Here is a 19,269-nt window from a genome sequence, read left to right as displayed (position 1 = left end):
GTCACCAGCAAACACCACACGAACAACTCACGAGCCTTGGCCGCATACTCGAGGATCTTGTCGACCGTCTCGACCTCGGGGTCGGACGGCGCGTGCAGAACAATGATAACGGAACCGATAATGCAGCTCGCGCAGCCGAGGACACCGAGCCGGCCGAGCTTCTCATCGAGGAGGAACGACGCGAGGATGGCACTGGGGGCGAGGGTTAGCCAGCCGCCACGAGCAGGTGCTGCACATCTCTCCGCCAACATACCCGATAATGACACTCATGGCACCAAGAGGGGTCACGAGGATGGCAGGGGCGAACGTGTATGCGGCGAAGTTGGCGACTGGCGGGTCAGCTCCATCGTGGGCGGTTCCGGTACCCACCCTCGCCAATAACCACTGGGAAGTGTCAGCTCGTGTTCCTCATAAACATAGCTCCACTCACTGGTAATCATGCCGGCCCACCAGATCGGGTTACGGAGGTAGGCAAAGTCCTCGGCTTAGGGGGTCAGCTCCATCGCTCAGTCCGCGCCGCGCGCCGCCGCCGCCGACATACACGCATTCCGAGGACCCGTTTGCCGCTGGTGCGAGTGGGGGTAGTCGACCGGGGGCCGGTTCGCGGCATCGTTAAGGCCCTGCATCGTCAGCGGGGTGCGGGGGAGCAAGAGCGTTGCCCGGGGTCGAGGCAGCGCTGGGGCCAGCAGAAACCCACCTTCTTGGTGATGATGAACGATGTGCTGGTGGAGTGTCAGAACGCTGGCGTAAGAGGCGCAAGGGCCTACTACGTACCCGATCAAGCCTGAGCTCGAGAAGGCCAGCGCGAGGCCGATGTACTTGTCCTGCACCATTTGAGCAGAGTGTGAGGTAGAGGAACAGGAGGAGCAATGTTACTGAAGACTGGGTCCAAGATGGGCGACAACAATGCAGCAGGAGCGGGCACGGTGTGTGGGCGGTGCGCGCGTCGTGGTCGTACTACGGTAGATGGGTGCTTTGTATGGGACGGAAGCAAATTGGGGGGTTTAAAATGGGGTGGAAGCGCGGCGGGTGGGCCCAACCGACGAGATGATGGCACAACGGGAAGTGCTTCAAACAGCAAAGCAACACGGGGAGAGAGAGCGAGTGAGCACGTTTGCATGAGGTGGTGGTGCGCAGCGTGCGGCGAGCAGAGCAAAGCGAGCAGTAAAGCCCGCATACGTCGGTGACGGGGAGTCTGAACACAACGAAGAGAGCACGCCGCTGCCACGATCGCATTGTGCAGCAAAGGAAGCAAGCACCACGTACCACCAAAAATCTGAGTGCCTGACGGGGAGAGGGGAGCGCGTCTGCACAATGCACCACAGCCATGGTAGCAGCGGCGGCCAAGGGTTGCCAAGTCCGGCTTTCTGGCTTGGTCGGTCGGGGGTAGGGCGGGCCGTCACTGCGGGCTGCGTACGGGCTCGCGGGCACCACATCGGCGGCCATGTGTGCCATTCATGTCTCGGCCTCGCTATGAGTGAGTGCGCGGAGAGGAGCGTGGATCTCCTTGCGCCGTATTAAACTGCCTGCCTGGTCGTTCCACTGCCTGTTTGTCGGCCCGGGTGGTGGTGACGTGCACAGACTGCTGGCGGAGGTGCGAATTCTCAGCCTCACGCCATCACACTGCACAGGTGACGACGCGACGACGGGGCTCTATGCATGGTTGTAGCGCCAGCTCACACGACTGCTGGCCCCGCTCAGCCTGCATGCATGCATGCCCGCGCATTTCAGTTGCATGTAGCACCAGCCCACCGGCGACCGGTGCTCGGCCACGCGCCACTAGCTAGCTAGCCCCCTCACGTGTCCGGCAAGCTGACCAAAAGTCAACCGGACGCCGCCGCGTCGACCGACGACACCATGACTTTGCCAGCGACGACGACGCAACCATCACTACCCTCGCTTCACTACCCGAACAACAACTCTGTTGCATCAACCCATCCACCCACGCCACGCCACGACCCACATGAGCTCGGCAGCAGGCCCCTCGACCTCGCCGCCGCCAGCAACGCAGCCCGGCGGCGTGGTCGTGCAGCCCGCCGACCTGGTCGCTGCGCTGCCCGCCCCGCTTCTGCGCCTGCTGATCCTGTTCGCAGGCCCGACGTCGGCCCTGCGCGCCGCGCTCGAGATCCTCGCGTGGAAGCCCGAGCGGAGGCTCGAATCGTACCTCGTCCTCCTGGGATGGTGGGCGACGTGCCTCGGCTTCAGCTATGCGTTTGCGCTCCTCCTCCCGCCGCTCGTGTTCGCGCCGCTCATCCCCCTCGGCCGGCTGCGGCTGGGCAAGAGCACGACCCCGCCGCTGCATCCGTCGCCCAACTCGCCGGCGACGAGCGAGACGCTGCTGCTGTCCGTGTCGGACATGTACCGCATCCACGCGCTCCTCCCGCCCAACCCCATCCCGCCGCTGTCGGCAGTGTATGCGCGCTTCCGGCAGCTCGGCGCGCGCCGCCTCATCCGCGGCCTGCTGGTCCTCTGGGGCGTGTGGGTCGCGCTAGGCCATGCCCTCGGCACCCGCGTGCTTCTCGGCCTAGTCGGCTCAGTGCTCATCCTCGCGCCGAGCCCGCTGCTCTCACACACGGTCCACCTGCTCGCCAAGAGCCTGGCAGTGCGCCGCGCCGTCGCGCTCACCTTTTTGTTCATTTTTGGATCGCCACCCGGCGCAGACTACAAGGCGTCTTCGCCACTCGGCTGGCTGCGCGCCAAGTGGGCCGCAAGCCGCACACCAAGCCTCACCCTCGCGTTCACTACAGAGACCGACGCCAACGGCAACGATGACGACGACGACGACTTTGTCGCAGACGGCAGCCCGATCTACTTCAAGTTTGAAGTGTTCGAGAACCAGCGCTGGTGGATGGGGCTCGACTGGACGTCGGCGCTACTCCCGCAGGAGCGGCCAAGCTGGTGCGACTCGCATCTCCTGCCCGTCTCCCCTCCTGGCTCGTTCGCCCTCCCGCCACCGAGCTCGATCGACCTCCCGGCGCCGACAAAGTCCGAGCCCCGCGCACAGGTGCGCCGCACGGCGACGTGGCGCTGGATCGACGACGACTGGGCCGTCGTCCGCAAGGGCGGCGATGCGGCCGCTGCGCCTGCCGCGCCTGCACCAGTCGTCCCCGCGATCCCCGAGGACGAGGCCAAGTCGCCGACGACGTCCTCGCGCCCGTCGTCGGGGCTCTTCTCCACGTCCCCAGACGATAGCCGTACCCCGTCCGCGGCGGAATCGGCCTTCGCCAAGGGCCTCGGCAGACTCAAGAGCGTGTCGGGCCTTCCTCCCGGTTCGCCATCCGCCTCGCCGACAAAGACGACCGACATCCGCCGCCTGCGCGCCGGTTCAGAAGCAGCCTCCGAGGCCAGCGTCGCCGACACGGCCGACGGCACCGGCGCCGGCGCGATCCCCGAGACGAACGAGGTGACTGACGCCGACGGGTGGGTGTACGGCGACAACAAGTGGGAGAACATGGGGCCACGGGGTGGCTTGGGCAAGGTAAGTGGCAACCTCCCCCCCCTTCGTACATCGCTAACCAGCCCCAGTTCACCCGCCGCCGCCGCTGGCAGCGCCGCGCAGTCTGCACCGAGACAGTCACGCGGATACCCGAGCTCGCCCCGGCACGGCGGCACACGGACCCGCTGCCGGCGCCAGACACGAACATCTCCCCGCCCGGCAGCGGCGCGGCTACCCCCGTCGGCCGGGGGCCGAGCCTCAAGTCTGCGCCTGCGCCTGCGCCCGTCGCGCCCGTGACTGCCGACGCTAGTGCCGAGCTTGCCGACGGCGCTTCGTCGGGCGCGTCGTCGGCGCTCAGCCGCGACGACGCGCTCAGGCAGCGCCTGAAAAAGGCCATGGGGAATGTCGGGGCGTAGGAAGTAGATAGACTTGTAGCATATGCGATGGCTGCGGGTGTGTGGGTGTTGGGTTGGACTGAGGCCTTGATAGCACGGTGCATAGCTGGAGCTGGGGGGAGATTGAGGCCATGGGGTGTTGAGTCCATGCATGGACGTCCATGGGGTGTTGGCACTACGGGGTGATGCAGGCCCGCGCGAACACCCCTTGCGACCCAACGGCCGCGACGATCCGCCGATCAATGCATGCATTCCACACAGCGCCCGCTGCGGCCTGCGCCCGCACACTCGCGCTTCGCGCTCGTGTGCACATGCAAAAACGTTACGTGCTCGCACGCTGAGTCGAACAGCGGTCGGGTCGGATGTTCCAGCTTGCGCCACAACGACCAGTGATAACCACCTACACTATACGAGCGAAGAAGTAACAGTGACTTCCCGGGATCGAACCGGGGACCTACGGATGTTTGGACTCGTTAAAGTTGCAATCCGCCGCAATCTACCACTGTGCTAAAGCCACTTCTGGTGATGTTTTCGGGATTTTTCGGTCGGGTAAGAATGGTGCCGGCGGGGAGGGGGAGGGGGGTGGCGCTGGGTCGTGGTTGGGGGGGGCTGTTGCTTGCGACTCGTTGCTCTGTGGTGCTTGGTACACTATCTGTGGGTGAATACGTGCCCAGTACGCCGAATTCTGAGCTTTGGGATGCATACCTTGCGTGGTTGTTTGAGGGGGAAGGTTGTGTAAGCTGTGGGGACCAAGGCCATATCCGGGACATGTATCATCGTCTTACTGGACCCAGGGTTACATGTCATACCTCTCATTGTGGTTTTATTGAGACCCCTCGAGCATTCACAGAGAAGAGAGCAGGACGGCAGGGAGACGCCCCGGGGGTGGCCTCGACGAGCGCGCTGCGGGGCTGCACCATCACCGGCTGACTAGGCATTGGCATCTTAAGCCACGCACGGGGGTCTACGCTCACCCGTGACGCCCACGGCAGCAAGGTTGATCGCGACAGTAAGAGGCAACAACATACTCGAGACCAAGCCAGGACACGACACTGCCGTATCTCGAGAGGAGGCCGGAGACATCCTAGGGAGGGCAGGCAGCCGACCTACAAGACTCGCGCAGGACATGTCGCTTGCCCCGTCTCTGCACATGAACGCAAGCACACCCGCCCCGCACGGGGCCCGCGATACCCCACCAATAAGTAGCCGACAACGGGCATGTATGATTCAGCAGTGCGGCGACGCCGAGTCCGGTGCCACGGTGTGGTGTGGTGGGCGCTTGCTTCGTCGGTCGCCTGGTGGAGGGAGAGCCGCTGGTGGAGGTGGGTCAATGTCGCCATGTCCAGCCTGCGCCGGCGTCTCATCTGCCTTCTGCACTCTCCACCGTCTACATAAACAACCAAGCCGACAACGACGACGACAGCAACAGCAAGAGAAACAGCATCGCCACTGAACACCCGTCACCCCTACTGCATACTCGACCTCACCCCCTAACCTCCCCCCTCCCCCCCACACCCACCATGCCCAAGCCCAAGCCCGAATGGCTCGCCCTCCTCGAGGCCCAGCTGAAAGAGTTCCCGCGGCAGAACAGTACGCCCCGCTCCGAACCGCCACTAACAGCAGTCTACACGCTCGCGACGACAGAGCACGGCCAGCCAAGAGTCCGCCATGTCGTCCATCGCGGAGGTAAGCGCCCCCCGTCGAGCCCAGCTCACACCAGTCTCTCCCTCGGGCCTCCTCCTCAGCACGACAGACACGCGCATGCCCAAGCTCGCGCAGATCGCGCAGCAGCCCGCCGTGGAAGCCGCGTGGCTCTTCCAGACTAGCCTGGTGCAGTTCCGTATCCGCGGGGACGCGTTCGCCGTCGGGCCGGACGGCATGCCGAGCACCGGCGCGCCCGTCGACGCCGACAGCCCGGAGGCAGCAGCGGCGTGGTGGGCCGACGAGCGCGCGCGCTTGTTCCAGTCCGGCATAGGCGACTACCTCCGCGCAACGTTTGCCCGGCCCGCCCCGCCCGGCAGCCTGCTCGCGGACGCGCCGCCGCCGGATACCTGGCCTGCGGCAGTGCCCCCGGAGGCTGTGAGTCGCGCTGCGGTGGAGAAGACTTGACACGGGGCTCGCCGCTCGGTCGCTGACGCTCCCTCGCTCCAGACCACGCCAGAACAGCACGCCGCGCTCGAGCTCGCGCGCGCCCACTTTGCCGTCCTCGCCATCGTGCCGCGCCGCGTCGAGATCCTCGAGCTCCGCACCTCGCCGCATCGTCGGCGCGAGTGGGTGCTGGGGAGCGAGGGGTGGGTGCAGACTGATCTCGTGCCGTAGAGCCGCTAGGGGTGTGCATCGGAGACGACATGCATGCTCTTGCCATCAGCTATATCTTCTGTCTCCACCATGCATGTCTTTGTCCATGCGTAGTGCGCCGCGTTACTTTGAGCGCATGACGTTATAGTGCCAATTACTTTCCCAAACAAGGTCGACGAGTGCTTGGCAGCGCGGGTGCTGCGAGCCGCCGCCAGCCAGCGATCGCCTACCCCGCTCCTGGCGTCACACCAGTCCAGCCAAGCGACACTCCCGCCGCGACCAACACGCACAACCACCCGCTACTGCTCACACAAACAGCAGATCACACTCACCACCCTCACTCACCATCCACACAAACATCATGCGCACAACACTCTACACCGCCGCCACGCTACTCCTCGCCACCTCGGCAGCGTGGGCACAGGACGCGTCCTCCGCTACGCCCGAAGGCGCCGACGCGTCCGCCGCGCCGTCCGACGGCGGCTTTGACGAGGGCAGCGCGAGCGTCGCGCCCTCGACCGACGCGGCCGTCGCCAACGCCACCGCCGCAGCGGGCAACATCACCCTCGCGCCCGAGGAGACGGGCGTCGCAGGCGGCGGCGGCGGCGGCGGCAACGTCACTGCCGCGCCGCTGCCCTCCGCGGCGAGCTTCACCGGCGTGATCAACGGCACCGACACGGCGACGGCCGTCACGGCCTCCGTGAACGCGTCCGCCATCGGCCACGACACCAACACGGGCGGCCCGACCGCCAGCGCGCCGGCGCCGAGCAGCGGCACCAAGCCGAGCGGCGGGGAGCGCATCGTCGTCCCCGGCGCGGTCGTCGTCGCGGCCATCCTTGCCGGCGTGACGTTCTAAGCGGGGCACGGGGCGAGGTGAGCGCGGCGCAGCGCGGCACGATTCGATTTGCCCGGCGCAGGCGGGCGCGACGGAGGACAGAGGACCAGGTTTCTATACATGCTAGCTTAGTGCTGCAGCGATGCAGCGTTGTTGATTCTCGCGGGTGGGGGCGGGGGCGGGGGTGCGGCCAAGGGGGCAGGCAGCGCTGCGCACGCCGATCGCGCGCGTGATGGGAGGCGTCTCAGGTCTTCGGCCCTCGGCCTCGGCCTGCATCCAAGTCGTCGCCGTGCATCTATCGGACAAGCGCTGTGCGGGGCACGGCGCAGCTCGGAGCACGGCTGGGCTGAGAGCGAGCACGAGTGACTGTCGGCGTTGAGCTGAGCACTGGCTACGGCCCAACATGGCAGCCAGCTGCCAGGGCCGCGCCCTGGATCGCTGGTAGCCTGCGTTTGGCTGCGTACCCTGATGCTACTCTGGTGACGACGACGACGACGACGGGCGGGGATCTGGCACGGTGTGCAGCGCGTCGACGTGCAGAGCATGCAGAGTGACGGGCGGCATTGCCAGCAGCAGCAGTGTAGAGCGATGGCACGCCGCCGCTGCGGTCTCGTTGCGCCGTCGCCGTCGCCGTCTGGGTGGAATGGAATGTTTGTCGCCCGCCGCCTCCGCCTTCGCCGTCGTCACCTTTTTCTGGCTCGCCCTGGCCTGGTGCAATTCTCACATCACTCAATCGCTCTCTTCCACGACAACTCGACGACACACTCGTTCGACAGCTCGCTGCCGCTGCTGTTCGGTTCCCTCTCCTGCCGCTGGCGTGCATCTAGATCCTCAAGCCGAGCCCCGCTCCTTCACCCACCGGGCGTCCTCGGCCTCGGCCCTCTCCTCCGTCCTCCAACGCCCCCCCCTCCCCCCCCCCCCCCCCATCCCCTCGCCATGCGTACCTCCTTCGTCACCCTCGCGCTCGCCCTCGGCGCCGTGTCTGTCCTCGCGCAGGGCAACAACAACAACCAGCCGAGCTCGTCTGCCGGCGGCAACAACAACAACAATAACAACCAGCCATCGCCGACGCCGACCAACAACAACAACAATAACAACAACCAGCAGAGCTCTGCTGGCGGCAACTCCAACTCCAACTCGCAGAGCGCGTCAGCAACAGGGAGCAACGCGCCCCAGGCCTCGGGCAACAACTCGACCCCGGCCAACGGCAACAACGGCAACCACACGGACGGGCCCCAGTCGACCATCAGCGAGACCCAGCCGTACACCTACCCCATCACGTTCACGAACACGCAGTACACGCCCGCGCCGTCGGGCATCCCGCACGCGACGGACGCAGCACGCGCGCTGGGCGCGCCGGCGCTGGCCGCGGCTATCGTTGCCGCTGTCGCCGCGGCGCTGTAGGCAGCGAGCAACACACACGACACAACGGACACTTCACGAGCGAGCGGGCGCGGAGGCGCCGGTAGAGAGCGGTTTGTACATGCATTTACTTGTGATGGCGACTAACCGGTGACGTGACGCTGGTGTGCACGGGCGCGGGTGCGAGCTGGGGCTCACGCACGGTGGTGGCTCTGGCGAAGCGAACAGCGCGGCGCGGCGGCGCTGCTGCTCGGCTCGCCCCGGCGCCGCGCCGACTTCCGACTTGCCCGGCGCAGTCTGCCAAGCGGCGGCGCCGCAGCTGCATCGTACGTCGGGGGTGCTTCTCGCCAGTGGGTTCGGGTGAGCCAACTGCTTGCTGGCCAACCTGGGGCGAGCATTACTCAAGGCGCCGCGCTCACCACCAAGTCGTGGCCTGCGGGCGTCGAGGCCGCGAGTGTGCAAAGCACTGATGGCGCGTACCCCCGCGCGTGTACAGCCCACAGTGTGCGTAGAGGCGAGTGTACCCACACGGCGCCCAGGATCATTCATAATCTACATTGTCTAGAGCGCACACACGGCGGCGGCGAAGATGGCGGCGGCGACAGCGGCCGCGGGGGGGAGGGTACGGCTCGCGCTTGACCCGCGGGAGGGTGATGCTGAAGGCGAGGGGGCCGCGGAGCCGGAGCTGGAGCCAGAAGCGGACGCCGCACCGGAGCGCGAGGTCGAGGTCGAGAGCGACGCGGTGCTGGAGCTTGAAGCCACTGTCGTCTCGGGCGCGGGGGGCAGGCTCTTCGTGACGGTCGAGAGGGGAGTCGTTGCGCCGGCGCCGCCGGTGGGTACCTCGCCGGGCACAGTAGTGAGGGTCACGGCGCTCGAGTCGGTCGGCTGCGGGAGGGGATCGGGCGCGCTGTTGGTGTTGCCAGAGCTCGGCAGCGGGCCAACGGGGAGGATGGACACGGTGCCGTCGACCACCGAGAGCGAAAGGGAAGGCGACCCGTCCGTCGCGGCTGCTGCTAGCGCGTCGGTGCCCGTCGCCGTGGTGAAGCCCGGGGCGAGGCTGGACGAGTAGAGCAGCAGTCGCGGGTCGAGCAGTCGTCGTAACCACATCGCTGGCGTGGGCTGCTGGCTGCTGGTTTCGACTGATTGCACGACGACTTGTTTTTGTGCCTGTGACAGAGCACCGCCTTATCAAGATTTCGGGCAGCCAGTCGCCCACCAGTGCGGGCAAACGCGCCGCAGCGGCAGCGGCGAGGTGGGTCTGCTGCGCGCTGCGCTGCGCTCGACGTCTGCGACGGGTCTGGCTGGGTCTAGGCTCGCGCCGTTCTCGAGGGAGGGAGGGAGGGGGCGCTGCGCCGACGACGGATGCCGGCGACGTGCCGGTTCCATTCCAGTGCGACGCGACGAGGCACCCTCCCTGCCATCCTACCCTCGCGCCTCGTCGCGCCGTCGCCCCACTCGCCGACGGCGTCTCGGTCATCTCGTCGACGCTGACTGACGCCCTCATCTACCTACCCCCTGCTCCCTCGCCGCCCTCATCTTTCTCATCTCGCACCTGCCGCGCGCGCGCAGCACGTCCCCCGCTCGCCGAACCCCGTCCCCTTCCTCACCCTGTGGCGCCGCCTCGCCGCCACCTTGCTTCCTCTTCCTTGCGCGCGGCGGGCAACTCGGCCGACGTTCGTCAAGGATACGCATCATGCATCGGCCAGCGACGCTAATCAATCAATCAAGCTGCAGGAGTAGCAAAGCGCACGCGGGTGCGGCGGGGGGAGGGCTTGGCGTCGGCGTCCTTGTCCTCGAGGGATACTGGGGTCAGCTCCGGCTCCGCGGGCAAGCGGCTCACGGGACACGCGCGCGCAGATAGCAGTGATGGTGACGAGCCACCCGAGGGCCTCGAGCACGACGCGGGGGGGTAGGCGGGGGGCGGGGGTGTGGAAGGTGTCTGAGAATGAGGCGAGCGAGGAGGTGTTGTAGAGGGGCAGCGGGGCCGAGTCGAGGCAGAGAGCTGGGAGCGGCGCGCGCTCCACCGCACCCGTGTCGAGCAAAATGCTCAGCGCGTACGCGAGCGACGCGAACACGGCGCACAGGAGCACCCTGCGCCCCGGGGACGCCGGGGCGCGCACGGGGCCCGGGTAGGTCGTGACGGAGGAATACATGGTACGAGGCCAGCTCGGAGACGGTGGGGGGGTAGAGGGGGGGAGAGTGGTCGGAGGGGGGTGGGTTGGGGGGCGGAGGGCAGAGCCGCCTGGGTACGAGTATATACTGGCAGGAGAGCACCGCTTGCATGCTGCTTGCATCAACCGACACTGTGAGCGAAGCCATCGCCAGGAGTCATACGCTGCCGCTTGGCGGTGGAGACGCGGACGTGGTCGCTCTGGCCTGGGCGTGGCGGGGGGAGTCGCGGCCTTGTTGCCACTGCCACCTGCGCGGCGTTCGGCCCGCGCGCGCACCGCACACCGCTTACCGGCCGCGCGCAGCATGCAGTGTGCGCGACACGCAGCGAGTGCACGCTCGACGCCGTTTCATATGCATCAACGAAACGGTGCATTCAACATTCATTTTGAAACGAGCACGCAGACGACGTCATCCGTTGTTTGGTTCTTGGCCGCTGCCATTCCTCATCTCTTCGCCACCCCGCTACCCCGCCAAGCTCTTAATCAGCGCCCTCCTCTGCGCATGCGCTACCGTCAGCCCCACCCCAGTGGCGCACCCACCTCCGAGCGCCCCGCCCACAGCGAGGCCCGCAACGACCCAAGCACACGCCTCGACCATGCACCACGTCGGCAAGAAGCTGACGAGCACGCCGTCCGGTGTGCGCGCAAAGGTGTGCGCCGTGCCCGCGCCGACGGACGCAGCGTACGTCCGTTTGTCTGGGAACCCGAGCCGCGTCACGCCTGCCGCGGTGCGCGCTGCGCTCGAGCACAGGTGGATGGGGCACAGCGCTGCGGCCACAACGAGGAGGAAGATCGCAAAGCGCGTTGCGGCTTCGCGTGTTGGAACAACCTCGCCTTCGACGTCGCGCATGTCGTGTATGGTAGCGGTGGGCGAGATGATGACAACGGCGCGCTCCCGTCGTCGTTAGGCATAAATTTGTCATGCTGCCCGACGGAGATGCGAGCAGCAAGCAGCATACGTGTCCTCGCACCTCCGCCTCCCTGCCAATCTAATCTCCTAGCCGTCGTCGACGACGTGTTCCCCAATGCCTGACGCCGCTCGGAATGCTTTCGGCCGCTCCGATCCTCGGCGACTTGGGGGTGGGACTGGGAGATCCCCATGCACATGCACCCATGCACGCCACTGGCCACGCCACTGGCATGTACATTCCATCCATCGTATGCGCTGTGTTGGCGTGCTCCGTGTAACGCGGTGGGAAGTGCCAAGTCCCACCCCCACGTCATGGTATCATCTCATCCCACCCGTCCATGCGGACGTCCACCTTCCTTCCTTCTCTGCGCCTGGCTGCGGTCAGCACGTGTCCCCTCCCCACAGCCCACCTCAGGCGCCCGCGCCCCCGACATTGTCGCGCAGCCAGTCGAGGTACGCCTTGTTCCCGTCGACAATCGGCAGTGCAATGATCTCGGGCACGTCGTACGGGTGCTCCTTCTCGACGAGCGTCTTAAGCTCGCCAAACGCCGCGCGCGTAGTCTTGACCACGAGCACCTCTTCGTCGTCGACAATCACCTCGCCCTTCCAGCGGTACGTCGACTTGACCCCCGGCACGCGGTTCACGCACGCGGCCGTGCGCGAGGCCACGAGCGAGCGCGCGAGCGCGTCCGACGCCTCGGGCGGCGTCGCGATGAGCACCGTGATGAACTCGGTGGTGGTTGGGGCGGACGACGAGGAGGTCATGGCGCGCGCGAGGGTTACGGTGAGGTTGAGAGTTGGGGGTGGGGCGAGTAGCGGTCTAGAGGAGGCTCTTAAGGCTCTTGTGAGGAGCATGAGCGAGGTTGTCGGGCGTCAATGTCGTCGCTGTGGACTGATGATTGTTGTTGCGGGCGTCGTCGAGGTTGCCATGAGCCATGAGGTCATTGCGGGACGAATCACGTGCATTCAGGGCACGACCACGCGAGTGGCACGCGACTGCCACATCACACATTCCACCTTCCTCGCCTTCTGTGAGAGATCCATGGCCCCCCCCCCTTCGTCGCGCAACATGAGCCACCCAAAGCTTAAAATGTACACCTTGGGACTGTCACGAGGAACCGAGCAAGAATAAAAGAACACCGCCCGTGCGGTGTGTAAGGATCCAGTTGCTGATGCTCGTGCCACGCACACTGCCAACTGGCAGGCAAGCACACCCAGGCCGGAACAAATCTGCGTCCCGGCTACGAGAGCTCACGTACGCGGGTGTGCAGCTCGGCGGGGGTCGCCGACCGCCCGACCGACTGCAGAAGGAAGGGCGCGGCGGAGTGTTAGCCGCGCGAGCCGTGCTTGGCGAGGCGTGCGATGGTGCTTGATTCCGACACGGCGGCTCACTCGCTGGTCGTGTGAGCAGCTGCTCCTCACCTGGCCTTTTTTGCAGTCAGCAGGTGGTTGGTGGCTGCACGCCGCAGGCTGCCCACATCTAAGCCCGCTCTCCATCCCCTTACGCGATGAAACTGTGGTGTGCATTCGCCTTGCTGCTCGCTCTCCGCAGTTGCGTGCACACTTTAAAGAGCATGAGTGCCAGCCAATGCCGCAGTGCCAGCTTCTGCCTCCGACAAGGGCCGGGGCCGCACGATGCCGGCATGCTAGCGTGTTTGCCGCACCCGCACCGTCTGCTACCGCCGCTCTCGTCGTTGCCTCGTTGCATGCCTGCCGGGTGGGAGCTGCCGCCTGTACCTCAATAGAGCGATTGACCCAATTCTCGGGCACGACTGTGAATTGCTAAATTTTCATGGCGCTATGGACGGGCAGCTTGGAACGGCTCTAACGCGTCCTGCTTGTCGACGGGAGTGGAGCTAAAACGCGTCGACAGCGCCCAAGAGGTATTCTGGAATATACATGTATGTGCTGCGGTGACTACATGGCGAGCTCCACGCACTCTTGATGAATGCATTCGCACACCTTCCCTCGACGCCTCCTCCCTGCCACTAGCATGATGTAAACAATCGAGTAGACGATCTGCAGCGCAGCTGACAAGGAAACAATGAGCACCAAAGGGACAAGGCCCTGTGCCTCCTCCTGCGAGGTTGGAATTTTGCGGCCTGGGTGCTCAGGCGGGGTGCGACACTAACCCTTTTCTCCGTGCGGCGAGACCCTAGTTTCTGGCCAAGCTCCTCGCCAAGCTGCACCCCCCTCTCTCACCCCCGTATGCGGAAGAAGAAGAGGTAGACGAGCAAGCTCCGCAAGCAAGTACATACGCCCAGCGGGCTACCCCCCCTGCCGCAATCTGAAAATCTTGCGTCAGGAAAGACTCATGCTCGTCAGGGAACCAACGGGTCATCAGGACAGGTCGAGCAGCCTGGCTGGCTCCCAACAACAACCGGCTCGAGTGACTCGTAGCGCGGGGCAGTTAGCGGCTGTAGTCACCTAACCCAAACACTGAGGGGTGGGTTGCTCCTCGGCTCGTTCGTCAGTCTTTCACCAGCAGTAGCAGCAGGAGCAAGGAAGCGAGCCAACGGATCGTGGATCTACTTTGTTGCTTTGCTCTTGTTCATTCACTCCACCTCCACGAGGCCGTCGACAACATGCCAAAGCTGCAAGACAGGCTGGCAGACAAGCTGGGCGAACACCCGGCCGGTGCTCACGTACGTGTCGTATCTTGCTGGGCTGTGTGCACGCGCGCGCACGCGTACACGCCGCCCCGCTCATCAAACACCGTTAACCCATCGCAGCTTCGCGGGCGAAAGTGGGGCGCCATCATCGCCTCTGTCATCTTCTCGCTCTTCGTCCTCGCCATCGTCGGCGTATGGGCCGGTGAGTGACCTGCTTTCTCAGGACGACCGCTGACCAAAAGCCGCGACTGAGGGCTATGAGACCGTGTCGCGCTTCTCGCCAAACTATAACATGACCGACAATGACCACTGGTTCTCCAAGTTCATTCCTGGACGCACAAAGGGACTGTGCGAGCCTGCCTTGTGAGTAGAAGCGAGCAGAGAGTGTCCGAGGTGTCGAGCTCGACGAGGTCGGTGGGTCGCTGCACAGCACCTCTCCTCTAGTCCCCGTGAAACCTCCTCTGGGCGATTTCTATTATCCGCGAATTTGGCTGGCATGTGCACGCTTTGGGACCCAGAGTCTTCCATCGGCCGTCACTCGCGGCTTCATATTGTCTCACCAGTGTGTCACCAGATCCAGCGGCTCACACACCACCCCACAGTATCAACCCCGGAGACTCGTTCTACACCAACAATGGCATCTTCCTGTGGGAGATGGGCCAGGGCTTCAACGTCTCGGGCAACCTCATTGGCAACAACAACACGCAGGTCAACTTCAACGGCACTGCCGAGCAGTACGCCGACAACAAGCTCGACAACTGCGATGTTTCCGGACGTGAGTTTTGTTGCTGGTGGTACTTGCGTCACCACGCGTGCCAAAGTGGCACATCAGTCCTGACGCACACACCCCACAGTTTCCATCGACATGGACCTGTTCGAGGCCTCGATCACGGTCCAGATCTACGCAACCTGCATTGACCCCAAGTGGCCCGCGCTCCTGCGCTCCAAGAACGTGTACTCGATCGACGACGGCCGCACGGTCGACCCGTCGTACTGGTTCTCGGGCCAGATTATCGTGCCCGAGCGCAACGATAGCACGAACCTCTACGTGCCGATCAACGACCTCGCAGCCGACCTGTGGCACCGCCAGCGCGCAATCTACCTCATCTCGAGCCAGGTCGCGCCGCGCGTCCGCGGCATGCGCATCGTCAGCGACAACAACTGCGCCCTCCAGCCGCAGGACAGGCGCGGATGCTTCGACTCGCCCGTGACGTGGCAGAACCGCTCGCAGGGCTTCTTCCTCTACCCCAACCTCACCGTCGAAAACTACTCGTACGACAACCAGAGCTGGTGGGACGTCCCGATCAACAACTTTGTCCAGTCCGTCTTCGCGGCCGCGCGCTACGACTTTGGCTCAAACATGACGAGCAACCTGTTTGTCAACGCCACGGCGCGACAGGCACTCATCGCGCCCATCGACCCCGCGTCGACTGACAACTCGTCGACGCTCGTCAACGAGCTGTCGGGCGCCCAGTCGTTCCTCAGCTCGGGCGTCTTCATGCCTCCAGCGGTCGGCAAGGTCCGCGCAAGCTACATGTGTCTCGTGCGCCAGATGAAGGCGCCAGCAAACTTTGTCGTGTCCGTCCTCGGTCTCACGTTTGCCCTGTTCGGCGTCGTCTTTGCGGCCGCTGCCTTCCTCGCCAAGCACCTCTTCGGCTGGCACATTGGCGGCAAGCCCACGACTGTTGTCGCCCCCATTGCCATCGCGCCGGTCGGCGCAGACGGCGGCGAAGGTGGCCACATGGACAACGAGAAGATCAACCTCGACTCGCCGACGGACCCGACGCACCAGAAGCTCCACTCGGCGCAGAGCTCGGACGACTACAAGGGCCGCTCGCCCACCGACCCGCGCAGCACGACCCCCGCCCCCGCATACATTGGCAACGGCAACGGCTCCGAGCCGCGCTACGCGCCCCTTCACGACCGCTCGGGCTCGGACGCTGCCGGTGGCCCCGCCTCGGGCCTCAGCACCCCCACGCCTGGCGGCCTCAAGTCGCGCCTCTCGTCCTTCGGCTCCCTCTCCAAGTTCACCGACAAGCTCCCCTCGGGTCTCGTGGCTGGCGCGCTCGGCGCCGGCCTCGGTGCCGCCGGTGGTGCTGCTCTCGGCGACAAGCTCCCCTCCAACGTCAACGACCTCAAGAGCTCCTTCACCAACGTCTCTGAGCGCCTCGCCGCCAGCGGTGCCGGCACGCCTCTCCGCTCCGTCACCCCCGTCCGCGGCAACTCTGGAATCGGCGGCATCCCCACCATCCCCTCAGGTGCCGGCGGCGTCTCGGGCCCTCCTTCGCGTGTCCCCTCTGGTCCTTTCCCTCCCGATGCCGTCGAGGTCGTCAGCAACAAGGCAGCTGGTCTCCCCAACATCAACATTCCTGGCGGCGGCAACCTCGCCGGCATCCCCGGTCAGGCGCAGGGCTTCGCGTCCAACCTCCCAGGCCAGGCGCAGGGCTTCGCTGGCCAGGCGCAGGGCTACGCCCAGCAGGGCCTCGCGTCCCACCTCCCCGCCGGCCTGCAGCAGCACGCCGGGGTGATCGCCGGTGCTGGTGCCGCGGGCATTGCCGCCGGTGCTGGTCTCCTCGCTTCCGGTGCCGCCAAGCGCGTCAGCGCCTCCTCGCACGACGCCGACCCCGCTGCCAACGCTGCTCCCGTTTCTGGTGTCGTCGGTGGTCCCGACCAGCTCTGGGCCGGCGGTGAGAAGGTCGCCGAGCCCGCCGACATTGGTGCCGGTGCTCCTGGCGCCGCTCCTGGCGCTGCTCCCGTCGCTGGCGCCGTCGCTGGCTCTGCTCCTGCTCCTGCTCCCGGCTCTGCTCCTCTTGCCCCCGGTTCCGCTCCTGCCCCCGACACTCTCGCCCCCGGTTCTGCCGCCGCTCAGCGCTACTCTGGCCCCCAGGGTGTCTGGAACTACGCATACGACGACAGCGCGCCTACCAGCCCTACCGAGTCTGAGCCTCTCATGTCGCTTGGTGCCGGTGCCAACCGTGCCGTGGACCCCAACGCTGCCGCTGCTCCTTCGGCTGTTGACCCCGCTGTTGCTGGCGTTGCCGGTGCCGGTGCCGCTGGTGCCGCCGGTGCTGCTTCTGCTCCTGCCGCTACCGTTCCTCCTGCTGCCCCCACCGCCGCCGACTCGACCCCCGCCAACGTCCTCTCTGGCTCGTCCTTCGCCGCTCCTGACGCTGCGGCTGCCGCCCCCGCTACCTCTGCCCCCGCTGCCCCCGCTCCTGCTTCGTCCGGCCTTCCCACCGGCGGCCTCCTCGCCGCCGGCGGTGCCGCTGCTGCCGGTCTCGGTGCAGCCGCGCTCGCCAAGGCCAAGACCCAGGCTCCTTCGGACCAGTTCATCCAGCCCAACGCCGCCGCCGCCACCGGACAGGTCGGCTCGTTCGGAAACGTCGCCCAGGAGAAGATTGGCGCTGCGGGCGCTTTCGCTTCGGACAAGGCTGGCGCCATCCCCGGCGCTGGTGACAAGATTGCTGCTGGTACTGCTTTCGCTCAGGAGAAGGTCGGCGCTGTCGGCTCGCTCGCCCAGGGCCAGGTCGGTAACGCTTCGTCTCTCGCCTCGGACAAGGTTGGCGCCGCTGGTGCCTTCGCTACGGACAAGACCGGCGCTATCCCCGGCGTCGGTGACAAGGTCGCCGAGGGAACCGCTTTCGCACAGGACAAGGTCGGTGCCGTCGGCACGCTGGCTTCGGACAAGGCTGGTGCTCTCCCCGGTGCCATCCCCGCCGTCCCCGGTGTCAGTGACAAGGTCGCGGAAGGTACTGCTTTCGCTCAAGACAAGGTCGGCGCCGCGGGCGCCTTTGCTTCGGACAAGGCCGGTGTTGCCGGTGGCCAGATCGGCGCCGCAACCACCACGGCTACGGACAGTGTCGGCGCCTTTGGCGCGGCCGCCAACGAGAAGATTGCCGCTGGTGTCCCCGCCGCGCCCGCCCAGGCTGGCGGCATCCCCAAGGCCGCCCTCGCTGCTGGTGCTGCTGGCGTTGCCGGTCTCGCTGGATTTGCAGGCTCCAAGATCGCTGCCGGTGACAAGGCCCCTGCCGCCGGTGCTGAGGCTCCTGTCGCTGCTCCTGTCGAGGCCGCTGCCGCTCCGGCCGCTGCCCCTGCTGTTGAGGCTCCTGCTCCTGCCGCCGCCCCTGTCGCTGCTCCTGTTGAGGCTCCCGCCACCGCCCCCGTCACTGCCCCCGCTACTGCCCCCGCCGCCGTCCCCGCTGCCCCCGTCGCTGAGGCTCCCTCGACTGCCGCTACCCAGGCCTCGCCCCCTCCGTCGGCCCAGTTCGTCAGCTCGTTCCCCGAGGCGCCCAAGGACATTCCCACTAGCTCGAACATCGGCTCTGCTCTCCCCGCTGCTGGTGCTGGCGCCGCCGCCGGCCTCGCCGGTGTCGGTGCTGCTCGTGTTGCTGAGGCACGCTCTGCTGCCCCCGCTGCCCCCGCCGCCGCTGTCGACGTCGCTGCCGCCAACGCGCCGGTCCACGCCAAGGACGTCCAGCTCCCCTCCTCGCCTGTGTCTGTCAAGTCCATCCCTGCCGCCGTTGCCACCACCGTGTCCGACGCCGACGAGAACGTGACTGTCCTCCCCACCACCGTGCTCACCAAGGTGCCTGAAAACGCCGAGGAGCTCCGCGCCGCCCTGGCCGGCAAGCTTCCTCCTGGGGTCGAGATCCCGGACGACATCCAGATTCTGCCCACTACCACCGTCGGCGCCCTGCCCAAGTCGGCCGAGGAGGCGCTCGCTAGCCACCCCCACGCGCTGCCCTCGAGCGCCACTGCCATCGCTGAGGCTGGCGCCGCCCCCGAGGCCGCTTCGTCGTCTGGTGGCTTCCTTGGCACCGCCCAGGCCAAGGTCGCCGAACTCCACGAGAAGGGCAAGGCCCAGGTCGACTCGCTCGCTGGCAAGCTGCCCGGCGGCATCGGCGCCAAGGTGACCGACGCGACGGCCGCCGGCTCCGCCAAGCTCGATGGCCTCGTCTCCAACGCTGGTGACCAGGCGAGTTGGTGGGCAGCCTGGAGGAGTCTAACAGACGGGCAAGGTCGAACAAGCCCGCACCAATTTGCTTCCTCCTGACGAGAGTGCTGTAAGGCAAGCAAGTAGCCTGGTTCTCACGACTGATCCCCGCGACACCGTCCTCGAACGCGACTGACGACGCAACGTGCTACTCCAGAGCGCTCGGTCCCGCGCCTGGCCCAACATCCAAGCATAACAGATACATGACCAAATGTCCCCCCGCGTATACCGAAGCCAGACTGTGACGGTGTAGTTGT

The 19,269-nt window shown here is 66.1% G+C and overlaps 9 protein-coding genes and 1 non-coding gene across 10 annotated transcripts; 5 read left to right on the top strand and 5 right to left on the bottom strand.

Moving 5' to 3' along the window:
• The first annotated feature begins 1,869 nt into the window (after positions 1–1,869).
• PEX30 (Peroxisomal membrane protein PEX30) lies at positions 1,870–3,894 on the top strand. The gene is made up of 2 exons (XM_062775974.1): positions 1,870–3,478; positions 3,526–3,894. The coding sequence occupies exons 1-2, from the start codon at positions 1,964–1,966 to the stop codon at positions 3,850–3,852; spliced, it is 1,842 nt and encodes a 613-aa protein (XP_062631958.1). The 5' UTR covers positions 1,870–1,963; the 3' UTR covers positions 3,853–3,894.
• Positions 3,895–4,257: 363 nt separating this feature from the next.
• On the bottom strand, positions 4,258–4,348 carry LOC62_07G009418. The gene is given in 2 exon segments: positions 4,258–4,293; positions 4,311–4,348. It is a non-coding gene; the product is annotated as a tRNA-Cys (tRNA).
• Positions 4,349–5,218: 870 nt separating this feature from the next.
• LOC62_07G009417 (uncharacterized protein) lies at positions 5,219–6,167 on the top strand. Its single transcript, XM_062775973.1, has 4 exons — positions 5,219–5,421; positions 5,455–5,517; positions 5,552–5,910; positions 5,983–6,167. Exons 1-4 carry the CDS (start codon positions 5,352–5,354, stop codon positions 6,148–6,150), a joined length of 660 nt encoding a protein of 219 aa, XP_062631957.1. The 5' UTR covers positions 5,219–5,351; the 3' UTR covers positions 6,151–6,167.
• Positions 6,168–6,490: 323 nt separating this feature from the next.
• LOC62_07G009416 (uncharacterized protein) lies at positions 6,491–6,985 on the top strand (the record flags this gene model as incomplete). The annotated part of the gene is made up of 1 exon (XM_062775972.1): positions 6,491–6,985. One exon carries the CDS (start codon positions 6,491–6,493, stop codon positions 6,983–6,985), a length of 495 nt encoding a protein of 164 aa, XP_062631956.1.
• Positions 6,986–7,900: 915 nt separating this feature from the next.
• LOC62_07G009415 (uncharacterized protein) lies at positions 7,901–8,368 on the top strand (the record flags this gene model as incomplete). The annotated part of the gene is made up of 1 exon (XM_062775971.1): positions 7,901–8,368. The coding sequence occupies one exon, from the start codon at positions 7,901–7,903 to the stop codon at positions 8,366–8,368; it is 468 nt and encodes a 155-aa protein (XP_062631955.1).
• A 519-nt stretch (positions 8,369–8,887) lies between these two features.
• On the bottom strand, positions 8,888–9,433 carry LOC62_07G009414 (uncharacterized protein; the record flags this gene model as incomplete). The annotated part of the gene is made up of 1 exon (XM_062775970.1): positions 8,888–9,433. The coding sequence occupies one exon, from the start codon at positions 9,431–9,433 to the stop codon at positions 8,888–8,890; it is 546 nt and encodes a 181-aa protein (XP_062631954.1).
• Positions 9,434–10,000: 567 nt separating this feature from the next.
• Positions 10,001–10,535, bottom strand: LOC62_07G009413 (uncharacterized protein). Its single transcript, XM_062775969.1, has 2 exons — positions 10,167–10,535; positions 10,001–10,129 (listed from the first exon to the last, which is right to left on the bottom strand). The coding sequence occupies exons 1-2, from the start codon at positions 10,477–10,479 to the stop codon at positions 10,050–10,052; spliced, it is 393 nt and encodes a 130-aa protein (XP_062631953.1). The 5' UTR covers positions 10,480–10,535; the 3' UTR covers positions 10,001–10,049.
• A 441-nt stretch (positions 10,536–10,976) lies between these two features.
• Positions 10,977–11,367, bottom strand: LOC62_07G009412 (uncharacterized protein; the record flags this gene model as incomplete). The annotated part of the gene is made up of 2 exons (XM_062775968.1): positions 11,038–11,367; positions 10,977–10,993 (listed from the first exon to the last, which is right to left on the bottom strand). Exons 1-2 carry the CDS (start codon positions 11,345–11,347, stop codon positions 10,977–10,979), a joined length of 327 nt encoding a protein of 108 aa, XP_062631952.1. The 5' UTR covers positions 11,348–11,367.
• Positions 11,368–11,554: 187 nt separating this feature from the next.
• On the bottom strand, positions 11,555–12,277 carry cutA (Divalent-cation tolerance protein CutA). The gene is made up of 2 exons (XM_062775967.1): positions 11,819–12,277; positions 11,555–11,778 (listed from the first exon to the last, which is right to left on the bottom strand). The coding sequence occupies exon 1, from the start codon at positions 12,260–12,262 to the stop codon at positions 11,819–11,821; it is 444 nt and encodes a 147-aa protein (XP_062631951.1). The 5' UTR covers positions 12,263–12,277; the 3' UTR covers positions 11,555–11,778.
• A 1,651-nt stretch (positions 12,278–13,928) lies between these two features.
• On the top strand, positions 13,929–19,086 carry LOC62_07G009410 (uncharacterized protein; the record flags this gene model as incomplete). Its single annotated transcript, XM_062775966.1, has 6 exons — positions 13,929–14,052; positions 14,140–14,221; positions 14,262–14,382; positions 14,622–14,794; positions 14,874–19,002; positions 19,038–19,086. Exons 1-6 carry the CDS (start codon positions 13,993–13,995, stop codon positions 19,084–19,086), a joined length of 4,614 nt encoding a protein of 1,537 aa, XP_062631950.1. The 5' UTR covers positions 13,929–13,992.
• Between the last annotated feature and the right edge of the window lie 183 nt (positions 19,087–19,269).

Source organism: Vanrija pseudolonga, chromosome 7 (genome assembly GCF_020906515.1).
Source record: "Vanrija pseudolonga chromosome 7, complete sequence".
In the NCBI taxonomy this organism is placed as follows: domain Eukaryota; kingdom Fungi; phylum Basidiomycota; class Tremellomycetes; order Trichosporonales; family Trichosporonaceae; genus Vanrija; species Vanrija pseudolonga.
The sequence above is the reverse complement of the archived record's forward strand: the minus strand, read 5'-3'. Positions and strand labels throughout refer to the sequence as shown.